This window comes from Acomys russatus, chromosome 13, assembly GCF_903995435.1.
Source record: "Acomys russatus chromosome 13, mAcoRus1.1, whole genome shotgun sequence".
In the NCBI taxonomy this organism is placed as follows: domain Eukaryota; kingdom Metazoa; phylum Chordata; class Mammalia; order Rodentia; family Muridae; genus Acomys; species Acomys russatus.
The window spans coordinates 40,157,663-40,175,470 of NC_067149.1; the positions used below are offsets into that span (position 1 = coordinate 40,157,663).

The 17,808-nt window shown below is 40.6% G+C and overlaps 1 protein-coding gene across 3 annotated transcripts in view; it reads right to left on the bottom strand.

Moving 5' to 3' along the window:
• Rad18 (RAD18 E3 ubiquitin protein ligase) overlaps nt 1–17,808 on the bottom strand; it is a 91,662-nt gene that overhangs the window by 31,445 nt on the left and 42,409 nt on the right. For all 3 annotated transcript variants that reach the window (XM_051155031.1, XM_051155030.1, XM_051155032.1), the window contains 2 exons: nt 10,038–10,172; nt 4,206–4,365 (listed from right to left, as the gene is read on the bottom strand). In XM_051155031.1, the coding sequence (XP_051010988.1) occupies nt 4,206–4,365; nt 10,038–10,172 (295 nt within the window). The remainder of the gene's footprint in view (nt 1–4,205; nt 4,366–10,037; nt 10,173–17,808) is intronic.

Below are 17,808 nucleotides of genomic sequence, written 5' to 3' on the forward strand. Positions count from 1 at the left end.
TAAAAATAAAAGGAAGGCATAAGAGTAGGCAGAGAACTATTTATTGTTTATAAGAGTGCCCAGGATGTAGGTCCATTGGAAGGTAAAGAAAGATAAGGCCCGCTCACTACCTTCCTGAGTGGCAGCAGACCCACACATGACTGATGGTACGTGTAGAGAAACGCCTCACCCCTTTCATAAGCAGTGAATTACAACACTTTGGAGTGAGATACCTTTATAACATTGTCTGCTATAGTCTGGATCTTGAATGTGTCCTAAATCACATGTGTTATAGAGAAAATCCCTAGACTGAGACTATTAGGAGGTGGTAGAACCTTTAGGGAGTGTGACCTGATGAAAGGTGCTTAGGTCATTTAAGGGTCACTCAGGGTATCCCACTGAAGGCAATGTGAGACCCCATTTGCCTCTACTTCTTCTCTGACCCCTGCTTTCTTTTTTGATTCCTGTCCATGAGGTGAGTGGTTTTCATCGTATACAGCTCCTATGATATGCTAATTCACTACAGAACCAAAACAATAGAGCCAATTGAACATATATTCAGATTTCTAAATGAATTGTTTATTTTGTTCTTCTCCCCACCCCCCAAAGTTGGGTTTCCCTGGCTGTTCTGAAAATCACTTTGTAGACCAGCTAGCATCAAACTCTCAGAGATCCACCTGCCACTGCTTCCTAAATGCTGATATTAAAGGCGTGCACTACCATGCACAACTGAACATGTTAAAGTAACCTTTTCTATTTATAAGTTGAGTGTTCTGGTATTTTCTTACAGCAACAGAGAGCTAACTCGCACATAAACACATGGTACCACGAAGTTCATTTTACCTTCTCCTCAACCATATTACCTTTACTTTTCTACTAGGCCAAGAAACTACCTGCCTCCTAGTTCTTATGTAGCCCTGACTGGCCTGGAGGGTTCTTCCTCCCTCTGTCCTGAGTACTATGATTAAAGGACTATGCCACCACACTCAGCTTCCAAATACTTAACAAAAGCAGCTTAGGAAGGAAGAAGAAAGAATTTTATTGGCTCATGGTTTAAGGGTGCATTATATTAGGAGGCAAGAATGGCAGAAGCAATTTGTGGCAGCTGTCTCGTTTACTGTCCACTAAGATAAAGGAAAGATATGTTACTGCTCTTCTGCTTCTCAGTCAGTCAGGGTGCAGCATTCAGGAGGTGGTGGAGTGATGGAAAAGAAAGGTAGATCTCTGTGAGTTCGAAGCAAGCCTGGTTTACATAGCAAGTTCCAGGCCAGTCAGGACTATATAGTGAAATCTCACAGAGGAAAAGGGGCTAACTAATACAATCACATTTTAAAAATGTTTTTCCAAAGGCCAGCCATATAGCTCAGCAGTACAGTATCTGCCTACCATGTACAAGGCCCTAGGTAGGTTCAATACCCAGTACTGAAGTAAAAATTATGTATGTAATATTTTCAATTTTCAAAATTGCCCATCACTAAATATATAAATTTTAAAAATCTGAATACCCAGGCATACCAAGAAGCTACGAGATAACACCATGGCCCCGTGCCCAGTCCTCTCACCAGGCGAGGAACAGCAGGATGTGAGTAAGTAGGTTGTGGAGTGGTGCAAGAGAAAGAAGCAAGCAAACAGATGGTGGAGAAATGGAAGATGGGAAAAAAAGCTGAGCGATTTGTGCGCTATAAAGTGAAGCAAAACTGTAGATACAAAGGTGGCTGTTGTTCTTGCTCCTTGGGAAATGGTGAATTACACTGTCCATCGACAGCCAGTAACCAACACAAGTGCCAGTGTGCCTGTGCCTTCTTCCTTTGAGAAAACTGACCACTCTTGTGACTCCCATAGCTGCATACTAGGCCAGGAAGAAGAGCAGACCTGCAGAGTGGAGACCCACAACTGACTGGACATGTCCTGCTGTGTATACTTCTCATCAATGGCCTATGTGCTAATCTTTCTAGTTGGGTGTGGTGGCAGGTCAACCATGAGATTGGATGGATCTATGTTGAATTACAGTTTTACTGTGCTGTGCTTAACTTTGGCCAGAGATTTGTTTCCTTTGGAATCTTCAAGTTGGATAAACATTTGAAGGCATCCAAAGGCCTAGCCTTCCACATGGCCCACCAGCAGTGAGAGCCATTATCATGTGCAAGTACAGAGTGGAGAGATGGGAAAGAAAGAGAAGTGGAACAGTTTGAGCACTATAAAGAGAAGCGGATCTGGAGACTCAAGGTGGAGAGGAACAGCCTGATATAGTAGCCTGTGATGTCACCTGAGGCCCATGTCTGGGTCAGTGACCATGCCACTGCAGAGGTCTGGATTTATGTCCTTGGCCTGTATTACCACCAAAGACCATATGGACATACCCGGTCTGGGCTGCTGCCTGGGACTATGTTGATATCCAAAGGTGATATCCAAAGGCTGTGCAGAGCTGGTGCAGCCCCTCACCGGGTGCAGCACTCAGGAGAATGGGAGCCACCCAAAGGACATAAGCAAGGGAGAGCTAGTCCTGCCTCTCACCTGTTGTGCTGTGGGAGGGAGAAAGGAGGCCTTCTCCCGCCACAACTACAGCAGGCAGGAAAGTCATGAGGGTGGAAGAGCTGCCTCTGCCTCTGCCTCTCACCAGCTGCAGCATTCCAGAAAGTGAGTATCTCCACTGCGCAGCATAATAGAGCTGGAACTGGTAGTGTGGACATGGGTGAGCCAGCCCCAATGGCATGAGAGCAGGAGAGCTGGCTCCGCCCATTGTGGCAGTGGATGAGCTAGCCAGGAGCAGTACTAGAGAACTTGCCCTAGTGGTGAAGGTATGGACGAGCTGGCGGACTAACCAACTCAGCTATCTCCCACCCACGCCCAGATCCAGGGCTTTGAGTTGGCCCACCCCATCTATGAACTGCTGGAGCACATGAAGGGGCTAGTCCTGCAGATCCAAAGCTGCAGAGTCTCCTTGATAATGGGCAACAACAGGATATCCAAAGGAGTCCCTATGACGATCCAGTATTGATGGTATAGCAGAAGCCAGACCTTAAACCAGACCAATGACTCATTGCAATGAACATTTGTAAGATGCGTTGACAAAGGGGGACTGTGGGACACACTGTGACACACTACAGATTCCACAACAAAAAATTGTTTTGTTTTATTTGTTTGTTTGCTTTTTGGTTTTTGGTTTGTTTGGATTTTTTTTTCCTTTTGGGGGAAGGTTGCAAGGGCAAAGGACAGTCTGAAGGGACAGGGAGACGAGTGGGAATGGGGTACATGATGTGAAATTCACAAAAAATAAATTTTTAAAAGACTCCAATCTATCCTATTCATTGAGGTAATTGTTAAAAATTTCTCATTTCTTTGTGCACCATCTTTTGGATCAGCCCCTTGTGTTTTCTTGACTAAAACAAAAAATAAATAAATAAAAATTTAAAAACCCAACTTACTGCCTATCACGTTTGTTCTACCTTGCTCTACCAACTCTAGGGGGAAAAAGAAAATAAAGTCATTTCATGATCACTACAGTACACACACACACACACACACACACACACACACACACACAGACACACACACACACACACACACATTCCAGCTTGTTATCACATGAAGATGACACCCAGCAAATAAATAAATAAAAGAGAACTGACATGGACCATGACTCTATCCTCCAGATCACTGGTTCTTAACCTGTGGGTCACGAGAGCCTGCATGTCAGATATTTACATTACTATTCATAACAGCAACAAAATGACAGTTAGGAAACAATTTGATGGTTAGGGGTCACCACAACACGAGAACTGTATCAAAGGCTGGCAGTATTGGGAAGGTTGAGAACCACTGCTCTCGATGGTTAGTGTTGACATAATCTGGAAATATCTTAGGAGAAAAGCTTCTAGGCACTTCTAAGAGGCTTCATCTTGATTATGTTAACTGAGATGGGAAGACCCACCCTAGAACTGGGCAGGACAATCCCTGGACCTGGGGAGTGCACTCCATGAAAAGAAGAAAGTCAACTGAGCACCAACACTTCTCCTAACTAGTCATATGACCAGCTGCATCAAATTTAAAATAATAATAATAATTTTCTCACCATAAGGGCCTGAACCCCAGAACTGTGAACTGAAATAAGCCCTTTCTCCTTAAAGATGATTTTGTCAAGGTATTTTGTCACAGCAACAGAAAGGTAACTAACTATGAACATAGGCAGCAAAAATGTTAAGAACCAATTTCTACACATTTCTTACCTATTGCATGAATCTGACTCTGAAGAGAGAAGAATATCAGTACAACTGGAAGAATCATCTGGTCTCTCGGGTTCCGACTGCCCTGGGGAGTCCAGCTTTGACTGAGGAAAGTGGTTTGTTACTGAAACAGTATCTGAGAGGCTCACATTATCTTCTTGTGCTAACAAGGAAAAATAAATTTTTTTTAAAATTAAAGAGGACCTTAAAATGTATACCCTATATAAGCCTTTATATTTCTTTAACACTTAACATTGCTATTTCCACTTCAAAAATAGAAGTGAAAAACACTGGTTCTAAAACTATAAAATAGGAAATGACATTTTAAATGCTACTAATTATTTTATATACATACTTAAAAGTTTTCTTTAAAACAGAGATGGGAATGCCTTGTCTATTAGCAGCTTACTAAGGAATAATTGCATATTTCACAGATCAGAGAATACTGGCAAATAAACTTAACAGATTCAATAAAGAAATCATTCTATTTGTCACATGACATGATACTGAACATCTATCAACACTTTTGAACGCTTTCAATAAAATCTATTCACTAAGGAAAACCAATCAGACATAAGAATCGTTCCATTTGAACTGACAAATTTCTATACATATTAAGCCATATTTTTTTCAAAGTTTCTTTTTATACATAAAGATCCACCAACATCTCAGAGTGGTTTGAAAGAATATGACATACAGGCATACCCAAATATCTGAAAATAAAGGCACAAAAATTGCCAGCTGTGCCTGATTGTCTACTGGCTAGATATCTCCCCTTCAACAGTGTCTGCCAACACTATGGGAATTTTTATCTGTGCTATCCTGACAATTCAAAGAATGAATGAATGAATGAATGAATGAACGAATGAATGAATGAAAGAAACAAACTATTATGGCTTTGTTAGCAGAAAAAAATTATTAAATAAGACAAATTATTTAAGAACAAAAGCAAAACTATCTTCCCAAAGTTCATATATTCAAGATTTTCAGAAATGACCCTCAGTGTTTGTTATACAAGGACGGCATTTATCTTCAGGGCAAACTCCTAATGTTACCTGAGCACCAATAAACCATCATAACCAAGGCAGAGCCACACCCTCAGCTGTTCATCAGGGAAAGGAAGGGTATTAGTCAGTGACTTTCCAGAAAGTCCAGAACTTCCTCTTATAAACACACCACAAAGAGGGGAACCAACCACCCAGAAAATTCAATCACTCAGTAGTTGGCGAGAATGCTAGCAGGTAAAGTATTTTAGTCAGGGTTTCTATTGATGTAATGAAACACCATGACCAAAAGGCAAGTTGAAGAGGAAAGGGTTTACTTGGCTTACTCCTCCACAACACTATTCATCACAGAAGGAAGTCAGGACAGAAACTCAAACAGGTCAGGATCCTGGAGGCAAGAGCTGATGCAGAGGCCATGGAGGGGTGCTGCTTACTGGCTAGCTTCTGCTGGCTTGCTCAGCCTGCTTTCTTATAGAACCCAGGACCACCAGCCCAGGAAATGCACCACCCATAATGGGCTGGGCCCTCCCCAGTGATTACTAATTGAGAAAATTCCTTACAGCTGGATCTAATGGAGGCATGTCTTCAACTGTGGCTCCTTCCTCTTTGATGACTCTAGCTTGTATCAAGTTGACACAAAACCAACCAGTACATAAGGGATTAGGGACTCAACTTAAACTTTTACTTTTGCAGTGACTACACTCTTCTCTTTTTCCCCTCTTAAATTAACATAAAGAGGATAAAACCTCAGCAAAGATAAACATCATCCAACAATTTGTGAGCACTAAAAATCAGCTATCTTTCCTATCTGCCCTTACTAACTCTGAAACACAGGGTGTCCAAACAGCCCAAATATGAGGTTCATACAACAGACTTCCCCTAAGACAAGCAACAAAAGCAAGTCAGGTCTCCATTGAGAGTGTATGCCTCTTGTTCATTTACAGGGCAGTTCAATAATTACTCTAAAGGACATCAGTTGCACTCAATGTTAAGACTATACTAAATCCATCTTTTCAATCTGTCTTCCCCATTCACATACTCTGCCTCTTAGGCATCTCTGCTCACCCACGGTAACTTCGCAACATCCATTACTTCTGAAGCCCCAGATGTAATCTCTAAGCACAACCAACCACGTCTATATGAGAGACTGGACTAATAAACAGAAAATGTTCTCATAGTGGGAAATATTGAGTCTGGTTCTTAAGAATTAAACTAGTTTCTAAGAACATTCTCCAACTGCATGAACAAATTCAATTGTTCAAAGATCATGAGGTATAAACTAAGGCAGCATCCACCACCTGAAAGACACCTCAGGAGGTCTGAGGACAGCAATAAGGAGTTCAATACACCTAAAAGTACAAAAAGTTTAGGAAAAATCTAACAAAATAGCTTTAAAAGAAGTACATGAATTGGAATATGTAATATTGCTAAGATGCTAATACTACTCAAAGCTCCCTATACAGTCAATGCAATCCAATATAAAAATCAATAGTGGTTTTTAACAAAAAGAATAATTCATCCTCAAATTCACATGCAATCAAGAAAGTCCTAAATAGCCAAATAATATTAAAAAAGAATACTAAAATCGAACTGCTTCACACTTAATTTCAAAACGAAACTAGTATGGTGTAGGCATAAGACAGACACTCAGATCACTGGAACAGACAGAATAAGGACAAAAAATAAATAAACCTTTATATGGTTAGTTGAATGTTTTTGCTTGTTTTGGCTTATTCTTTCTACTTTTCAAACAGATTCTTGCTCTGTAGGCAAGGATGCCCTCAAACTTGTAATCCTCCTATCCCCAATTCCTGAGGAGTGATGGAACTGTGAACATGTGTCATGCACGCAGCAGATGAGCTGGCTTTTGAGAGACTATTAACAGCATTTTATGGCAAAAGATAAGACTTCAAAACATAATATTGAGAACTGGACATCTACATACAAAAGAATCAAGGTGGACGCCATCTAGTATCATAGATTAAAAAGCAAAGCAAGTTGGCCAAAGCCCTAAAAATAAGTGCTGAAAGCAGAAAACACTAGGAAGAAGTCATAGGGATAGCGTAGTCTGTACAGCAGTGGGTTTGGCAATGACTTCATATATACACCACCAAAAGTACAAGCAATAAATGAAAAAAATAAACTGGACACACAAAAACTTAAACAGTTTCGTGCATAAAAGGCACTATCAAGAAAGCATAACACAATACAAGTGTCTATAAATATTTGCAAATCATATATATACAATGAGGGACTGATATCCACTGTAAGAAACCCTGAAAACTCAGGCAAAACCCAAACACCTAATTAATAAGCAGGGAAAGGACTTGAATATACTCCAAAGCAGAAAAACGATGGCCAGTAAGCACATTTAAGAACACTGACCTTCCTAGAAAAATGAAAGTCACAGCAGGAAGACACACCACTTCCTGCCTAGTAAGATGGCACGATGGCTACTGTGGTTGTCAACCTGACCACATATGGAGTCAACTAAAAGCCTAGGAGCTGGGCACTCCTAGGAGGGATTTTCTTGACCAGATCATTTGAGTTTAGAAGACACACCCTAAATCTAGGCCACACCTCTCTGTCATAAAAAGACAGAGAAAAGGGAAGTTTTTGCTTTTCCCTGCTTGCCCTCACCCTCTCTGTCCAGTTCCAGTTCCTCTACCCTGCTGCTGAGGCATTCCTTAACAGGCATTAGGAACTGTTTCTTTGGCCTTCCAACATAAGCTGAAAACAAGCTGGACTAGTTGGACTGAACAACCACTAAATTCTTGTCCTTTCAGCATTTTTGGACTAGCCAGACCATAGCCTGTAAGCCATTCTAATAAATATCCCCCCCACAACTCCCAGCACACAGGTGTGTGGGTGTGTGTTGTCAGTTCTATTCCTCTAAAGAACGCTGGCTAATACAGAAGGTCTCAAACAACAAAGAAAACTATCAAGTGCAGACATATGTGAAGAAATGAGACACGCACTGACAGTCAGAATGTGCAATGATGCACCATTGTGTACCACGATTTGTTGATTCCTCAAAAGGTTAAACATGAAACTACCACTTGAAACAGAAATTCCACTTAGGGCACTGTCAGATTAGCTTTAACTATCAACTTGACACATATGAAATGAAATAGAACCATATGGAAGAAAGCCTCAATTGAGGAATTCCCTAGATTAGATTGGCCTGTGAGTGTGTCTGTGGAGGACTGTCTTCATTGTTAATTAATGTTAAGATACCTGGCTCAGTGTGGGTAGTAACATCCCTAGGTAGGCAGGCCTGAATTGTGTAAAAGAGCTGGCTGAGTATAAATTAGCCTGAGAGGCCAGTAGCAAGCAGCACTTTCCACAGTTCCTGCTGTACTTCTCTGACTGTGAATGAAGTAAATCTCTTAGTTGGAAGTCATGCTGTATTAAAATAGCAAGCAGACCTGCCTTCAAGTTCCTGGCCCTGACATCCCTCAAGAGACTGTGACCTGGGATTGTAAGCCAAATAAACTCTTTCCTCCTCAGAATTTTTATTTTGGTTTGGTTTGGTTTTATTTATTTATTCATTCATTTATTGGGTCAAAGTTTTTTAATCACAGCAACAGAAATGAAACCAGAACAGACATGTAATAAAAAGAACTGAAAGCAGGGTCTTGAATCAGGCTGATATCTGAGAACTAATGTATACAAAAACATTGTTCACAATAGTCATGAAGGCAAAATAACTAAACAGATGAAATGCTGCACACACACACTAAGGAATACTATTGAAGCCATTAAAAAGGAAAGAAATTTTAACATTTGCTACAATAATGACAGACAATAAAAACATTATGCTTAGAAAAATAACCCAATATAGGAAGACAAATACTGTATAATCTGACTTGCACTAGGTACCCAGAGCAAGCAAATCCATAAATAAACAAAATAGAGATTATCAGGGATATGTGGGAGGGCAGGGAGTGATGTGATGCACCATGTACAGGGTTTGTACTGGGATGCTGAAAGGGTTTGGGGTAGTGGCAGGTGGTTAAACAGTACTGTGAAAGTATTTAACAGCCATGAACTGTGCACTTAAGAGTTAGTAAAAATAAACAGTATGTGCATTTTGTAACAATTAAGAAAAGTAGTAAAGAATTTTTGTGCACCTTCTCCATTAAGATTCTGTTTTTCTGATGGCCCAAAGCCTTAGCAACAGAAATACATTAATCTCAAATTTAAAATTGGATCAAAACTAAGTAGTGCACTGAATCTGTTGGCAAACCAAGTGCATTAGCTTTAGATTCTTCATCACAACACTTCATACAAAGGAAACATCTGAGTTCTGCAACAAAATGATTCTCTTTCTTGGTAAGTTGTCTTAGGATCTTCAGCAGTAAATCTTACAGATAGCAAATATCCTCACACTCAGACAGTCACAGAGCTCGGAGGTGCTTCATACATACAAGGCAGGCAGACGTCTCTTCAGGACATTCTTCCCTTGTTTCCAAAACGAGCAATAAGCTACTTTATAGTCAACAACTGCTACATTAATCATCTAAATATTTCCCCACTTCGAATACTGAATAACTTCAGTAAATTCCATTAGTCTTATATTCTTTTTACAATTAAAAAACAGTGAGGATCAACAAGATGGCTCAGTGAGTAAATTATTCGACACAAGCTGACAACCTGGGTTTGATCACAGGGTGGAAGGACAGAACCAACTCCCACAAGTTGTTCTGTAACATCCTCACATGTGCACAGGTGTATGTACATGCAAGCACAAAATAAGTAAATAAATGTTAAAAAGAAAAAAGAAAAGAAAAGAAATAAAGGAATTCAATAGACTTTTAGCAAGTCTTACCAGGGTATTTAGATGGCAGCTTCTCTGCAGGTCCATTTTTTCTCACTATTGGAGCTTTTGACATTCTGCCAGTTTTCTTGTATCCTTTTTTGGCCTGATCCACCAGAAGCTGGAATTCATTCTGATGCTTTTTACCTGAAATTTGAAAGAACTGTGAGTGTTGAACCATCTACATGACAAACTGAGTACCAGGTGCACACGCTACTCAGCAGCACCACTGGCAGAATCACCTGCACTGAATGCTCAAGACAACAAGGATGTAGAGGAAGCTGCAAAGTCTCTGTGTCTTTCCCTTCCCCCAAAGCAAACATGAATAAATGATATAATTTGCTACTCTAGGTTTTTCCCTCCCAAAACCCTTATTATGGAGAGGCTTGCCACAGAATATTATATACAGATTGACAACCATTTCCTCCCTCCCTCCCATCTTACTTTTTCATTTTGTTTCAGTGAAGCAGGTACTCACTTTGTAGCCAAGAGGGACCTCAAACTCTTAATTCTCCTGCCTCAGCTTCCCAAATGCTGGGGTTTCAGCATGTGCCACCACACTCAGTGACTGATGCTTCCAAAATACACCCAAAAATGACTTTCTAATATTCAAAATGAAGAAGTCTACGAAGACTACGTGGATTACGGTAACTGACACAAAAGCAGAGGCTCAAGGAAAGTAGGCGTATAATAATGTTTTCCTAACTTTGTTGTTTCTCAGCAGAATTCTTTCAACATTTTACATTCTCAGATCGCCAATGTCCCCTCTTAAGATAATCCTGACTTCAAGGTCATCATTTCCTAGATTAACAATACAATCCTAGAGAACCCTCGGTGCTAGAGCACAAAGGTTAGGACATGTTGGAAACATGTTTCCGACAGCTGTCATTGTACCTTACTTACCAGTAACCATGGTTCAAAATACTACTGTCTATAAATGCCTTCAAACTTTAGAAAACTAAAATGCTATGCTATGCTAAACTATGCTGTGCTAAGCTATGCCATGCTATGCTAAGCTATGCTATGCTTTGTTATGCTATGATAAGCTATGCTATGCTATGCTAAGCTATGTTATGCTAAGCTATGCTAAGCTATGCTATGCTATGCTATGCTAAGCTATGCTATGCTGTGCTAAACTGTTATGCTATGCTATGTTGTGCTGTGCTGTGCTGTGCTGTGCTATGCTATGCTATGCTATGCTGTGCTAAACTGTTATGCTATGCTAAGCTATGCTGTGCTGTGCTGTGCTGTGCTATGCTATGCTGTGCTAAACTGTTATGCTATGCTAAGCTATGCTGTGCTGTGCTGTGCTGTGCTATGCTATGCTGTGCTAAACTGTTATGCTATGCTAAGCTATGCTGTGCTGTGCTGTGCTGTGCTGTGCTGTGCTGTGCTATGCTGTGCTAAACTGTTATGCTATGCTAAGCTATGCTGTGCTATGCTGTGCTGTGCTGTGCTATGCTATGCTATGCTATGCTATGCTATGCTAAGCTATGCTATGCTATGCTGTGCTAAACTGTTATGCTATGCTAAGCTATGCTGTGCTGTGCTGTGCTGTGCTGTGCTGTGCTGTGCTATGTTATGCTATGCTACACTACACTATACTGGTGGGAAGAAAATTTTTAAAATCTCCACACATAATCAACAATATACCTTTTAACACTTGGTTTCTTCATTTAGCACAATACAAAGGAATAGGAAGTGCACTGGAATAAGGCTCTATACAGGCGTACCCAGAGCTACCCTTCTGGGATTCCAGCCACTCAGTTCCTGAGCTACAGTCAAACTCTGCAGATTACAGGTAACCAACAGTCATGGAAAACAATTTACTGAAGGCATGTAAAATTCCCTCAGGCCGAGACTCTGCTGAACTGACATTCCCTACCCTACTGTGGGAGAAGCCAGTTTTGCCTCCATGTGCACATTCATTCTCACAGTCCTCATATCCACAAATCTGACTGCTACACTGATTCTCTTTGGTATACCTCAAAACCATCTTCCCAATCTCTAATCAGCTTTTAAAATTCTATTTTTAGTTTAATTTTTATGTACTTATTCTAAGTGTTTTTGAGTGTTTGTATTTATATTCACCACGTGTATACCCAAGGAAGTCAGAAGAGGGTGTCAGATCTCCTGGAACTGGAGTTACAAATGGTCTGAACTGCCATGTGGGTCCTCTTCCAAAATATCAATTGCTCTTAATTGCTGAGCCATTTTGTTAGCTCCTAATAACTCGTTTTTGTTTGTTTTGTTTTTGTGGGGTTTTGTTGTCGTAGCTTGGCTTTTCTAGACAGGGCTTCTCTGTGTAGTCTTGGGTGTCCTGGACTCACTTTGTAGACCAGACTGGCAATAACTGGTTTTAAATCTGTAATAAATCTAATGAGATGAGTAACTTCACCTGCTTCTGAAAAGCTTTCCTTCAGTGCAGTTCACAGCACTGTTATGAAGCATCAAGTGAAAAGGAAGCTGGATTCCTGCATTTGAACACTGGTGAGGATAGTAAGGCATCTATGAGATTGTTTCTAATTCCAGTGTATTTGTCTGCATACAGACTCCACTGAAATCATAAAATATCTGGTAAATTGTAAAATAAAAGACTGAACTTTCAGTAAAAGAATTATTATAAGCTGGGCATAAGGATTACTGGAGAAAATTCAGTTCTTTAGATATGGGTGAAATTCTATGAAAAGTGATTTTTCAAATGAAAGGATTAAAACAAAAGCAAAAATAAAATTATAAACTCAAGATTGCTAGATGCCTGGAATAGTAAAGCATGCCTTTAAAGACAGCACTGGAGACAGAGACAGGCAGATCTCTGTAAGTTTGAGGCCAGCCTGGTCTACATAGTACTAGGCCAGCCAGGGCTACAGATAAAGAAGTAAAACAAAAAATTACAAAAGAAAGCCATCTCTTTGGAAGCAGGTAAGAGTCTACATAGGACACAATCATTTCTTTCCTACCCTATTTAACTCCATGCATTTAAAGAGGATTACCCCATCTACTTCAGCTCCCAGAATGCACCATCATCACTCGGGAGCTGCTAGTAGGCCTTTGGAGTTTAGTTAAGACAAGTATAGGCTTATTATCTTGGTTTCTTTTCCTGTTGGTGTGATAAAATACTGACAAAAACAACTTAGGGAGAAGGGTTTACCCCGGGCAGTTCAGGTGGCAAGAGTTGGAGCAGCTGATCATATTTCATTCACAACTGGGAAGCAAATGAACAATATAGTGCTGCTGCTCAGCTCTCTTTGAACCACTTATAAAACCTAGGATCCATGGGGCTCAGAGTTAGGAGAACTGGCTGTTCCTCTAGAGGACCTGGGTTCAATTCCCACTACCGACATGGTGTCTAAGAACTGTCTGTAACTCCAGTTCCAGGGATTCCTACTTCTGGTCTCTGAAGGTACTGCACACACACATGGTACACAGACACAGATGCAGGAAAAACACTCACACACATAAAAATAAATAAATCTTTCTTTAAATTTTATATCTAGTATTCCAGCCAGATGCCACTCACCATGGGCAGGTCTCCTCATCTCAACACAATCACAATATGCCATGGGCATTGCCAGAGGCCCATCTCCCAGATGAACTTAGATTTTATCAAATTGACAACAGAAACCACAGCCATTTTTCTTTTCTCTCTCTCTCTCTCTCTCTCTCTCTCTCTCTCTCTCTCTCTCTCTCTCTCTCTCTCTCTCTCTCTCTTCTCCAAGCAACCAGGAAAAATAAAATGTGTCTTGTTTGTTCAAAATCCCCTGAAACCTTGTAAGGGCATAGTGACTTATACTCCTAAAGTACTAAATGCTCAAATTTATAGCGTCTTTTTCTCACTTGAATCGAGTACCCCACAGCTAGGCTGGAAACCTAAACAGCAGCCAGCACTCTGGCTCTGGCTCAGTAAGCTCAAGACTGCTGCAGAGAAAACAAATGATGCTGACATGTTATGACTAATACAGTTATTCCCACTCGTCATTTCACTTATCTTAGGGGATCTGCTATTTGGAACACTCTAGAATCTAAAATAAGAGTTTGAATTATATGTCTTGAATTTTCGTCTTAAAAACTTTAAGTGGTTCTGAGGGCTGTAGAAATGGCTTAGCAGTTAACAAAACTGGCTGCTCTTCCAGAAGAACCAGATTTAGTTACTGACCTACCTGGGGCCCACCACCATCCATAACTCCAATTCTAGGGTATCCAACCCCTTCCCCTGACTTATGTGGGTACCAGGCACACATGTGGCACACAGATATACATGCAGGCAAAACACTCATACACATAAAATAAATAACCCTTTAAAATATTAAGTCATTTGACTAGTTGTGGGAGCTAATAAACAAGTCCATGTCCACGAACTCAAAATGATGGTGGCTCATTTTCTGCTTTTCACTCAAACCCTAGCACAGACTCTTTGGGGACTCTCTTTGTTGACCTCACGGAACCAAAAAAATATGGACTTAATTTAAGAGAAACTATTTTCTTTCAAGCCTTGCACTCCTTGCATGTGTATGCGTGTTCTATCTTTCTAGCATTATCATGAAACAACTGTAGCTGTGTGAGAGTTAAAGGCCAAGCCCTAGCTTATGCTCTCACCTCCATCCCTAAGACCACATATATAATCTTTTTAAAACCAACATCATAGCTAGGGGTGGGGGGAACCTAGTAGTTCATGAACTGACTTTTCATTTCTTAATGAAACAGAGGGCAGAACGGAGTATACCAACATGCACCAAAACTGATAAAGGGCAATACAGTTTTGTGAAACTTGTGCCCATAATGTGTATATTTCGTTACTGGTGCTATAAGAAGCACTTCTGGCTATGGATGGGTTGCATTCCAAAAGCCTGAAAGTCACTGAGATAAGTGCCTCTCAACTGAAACAACAAACTTAAAAACAAAAACAAAAAGCCAACTCCTCTGACCCCAACCTGACCTCCAGCTACTTCATTTTTCTACTCTCCCTGATGCAGTAGTACCTTCTTAAAGAGCTATCTACTTTATTAATGGTCTCACTTCTTTCCATTTGTTCTCAACCAAGAGCTTCTGATGCCTCCTCCCATGAAATCATTCTAAAGGAAAGTACACTGTCAAAGTTTGTTGTTGTCAAGCCAGAAAAATCTACTGGCCCTTCATTATTGCCTTTTACATAGCTTTCTAACAACAGGAGCACATGAACTGTGGGACACAATTCATGATTCCATCTGCCTACATTTTCCAATACCACACTTCCAAGTGTTCCTTCCACATTAAGTCTATATTATGACTTTGTGGGCTCTTCTTCCCTTTCTATCATCTACATTCTAAAACAGGGTATTTCAGAGGACAATTGAGCTAAGGATCCCTGAAATTTTTCCTTCAACGACTATGAGGTAACACTTACTGTCATAACCATACTAAGAGGTTATCTGTCCCTTAAAAAAATATTTATTTTATATGTATAGGTGCTTTGCTTCCATTTATGTCTGTGCACTTACATTATGTGCACTTCCTATGGAGGCCAGAAGATCCTCTGAAACTGGAGTTGCAGACTGTGTTAGTCTCCATGTGAGTGCTGGGGATCAAATCTGGGTTTTCTGCAAGAACAAATACTCTTACCCAAATGCCCATTGCTTTAGCCTCTATCTGTCTATCTGTCATTATTATTATTATTTTCTTATTATTATTTAATTTTATTATTGTTATTGTTGTTATTATTATTATTATTATTGTCGTTATTATTATTATTATTATTACAATGACATAATAAATGAATGGTACAACCGCATTATTATTATTATTATTATTATTATTATTATTATTATTATTATTATTACAATGACATAATAAATGAATGGTACAACAGCAGCAGTGGAGAAAATTCCTGGTGCCCTAGCATGCATCAAGGAAATGATGCTGTATTTTTCCCAGTATGCACATACTACTACTATTTAGGAAAAAAAACCAAAAAGACAAAAAGTCAGTTTTACTATCTTGATGGTGTGTGCTATATGGTAGCTAAGTGGCAGGGTACATGCGTAGTATGTGTGATCTCCAGCAACTCTCTCTATATATGAATAGATATGTGACAGACCTACACACATCTCTTCAATGGAACAGTAAAAAAAAAGTAATAATTTATTGGATATTGGCTCTTGAGTAAATGGCATGCCTTTTTAAAATCCTCTGTGGTAAGAAGTTCAAGTAAAGCAGTGCTGAGGCACAGCAAAGCGCTAGGAGAGCTGTGAGCTCAGTCAAGCATTTATTTAACAGGGTACTGTCTGTGTTAGAACTACTGTATGATGAAACATCATGGCCAAAGCAACTTGGGGAGGAAAGGCTTACACTTCCCCATCATTCATCATCCCGGAAGGAAGTCAGAACAGGAACTTATGCAGGGCAGGAACCTAGAGACAAGGGCTGACACAGAGGCCATGAAAGGGTGGCTGCTTAGTGACTTGCTCCTCATGGCTTGCTAGGCCAGCCAGAGGATGGCGTTACCCACTATGGGCGGCGCTTGCCTACATCATTCACTCATTAAGAAAATGCCCTACAGGCTTGCCTAATAGCCTGATCTTATAAAGGCACTCTCTCTATGAGGTTCCCTTCTCCAAGATGACTTTAGCTTGTGTCAAGCTGACATAAAACTAGCCAGCACAGGTACCTTTTTTCCTTTTAGAATTAGGTTCTGGAACATAGATCAGGCTACCCTCAAGCATACAATCTGATTGCTACCATATCTGGCTTAGGATATCATTTTTAAGTGAAAGCACAACAAAACACAGCCATTAGACTTGGATATCTGGTATACATATTCTCAGAAGTGAATGACAGGACAGGAATGTCAAGGAAAATGAATGACAATATTTCCTGTCAGAGAAAGTTAAGACTTTTCAGTAAAGTCTAGATGTGACACTCTGAGCATTAAAGTTTCCTAATGCCTACCTCTTCTGATGAAACTGCTGGTGATACTAAAGAAGGCAATTTGCAAATATTTAGAACTTAACAAGACAATACTTACCAAACAACTAACAAATGATGTTTGTAAGTACATACATATAAAAAGGATCTGCTGAAAGAGGGAAGGCCAGTGAAATTTAATGTAGTATGGTATAGAAAAATAATTTCATCGATATGATTTTAAATTTTGCTTAACTTTTCTGAAATAACATTTATTGTGTTTTAGCATAATAGCTATCCTTTCCTGAAGATTTATTAAACATATCCCAAGATGGCAGCAAGCGGTGTGGGCCTTGTTTAGAAGCCAGAGTAATCAAGTCAGGAAGTTGGGCTGATTTCATAACCAGGAACACCAAGCTTCCCGCCCCAATAGAGCAGGAGAACTCAACAGTTCGACAGAAATAAACTACAGAAAACCTGCGCACCCCTGGACACGGGAAAATCATGGACACCCTAGAGTGCAGACCATCACAGCAGCCGCAGGTGGTGGCTGCCTACGCAGGCAGCTGGGAACGGCAGAGGTGATTGGTGCGTTGTCTGGAAGAACTGAACAATACTAGGTGAGTGGGGTCCGCACAGTGTAGACCACTGACGGATCGGGCCTCCTGGCGGCATCCAACATCCCACAGAGGACCGGAACCTGGTCCCCATACTCTGGACCACAGAATCCACCTGTGAACTGGGAACTGCAGCTGTAAGGAACTCGGTATATGTGTCTGCACTCGGTGCAGTGAAACACCAGAGCTCCTGACCCGGGAAGCTGGTGGATCGGTCTTGAGGCCCGCCCCACCCACCCCGCGCCAAGCGTGCTTGCCCCCCCAGCACTCTCTGTCTCCCTCCCTAA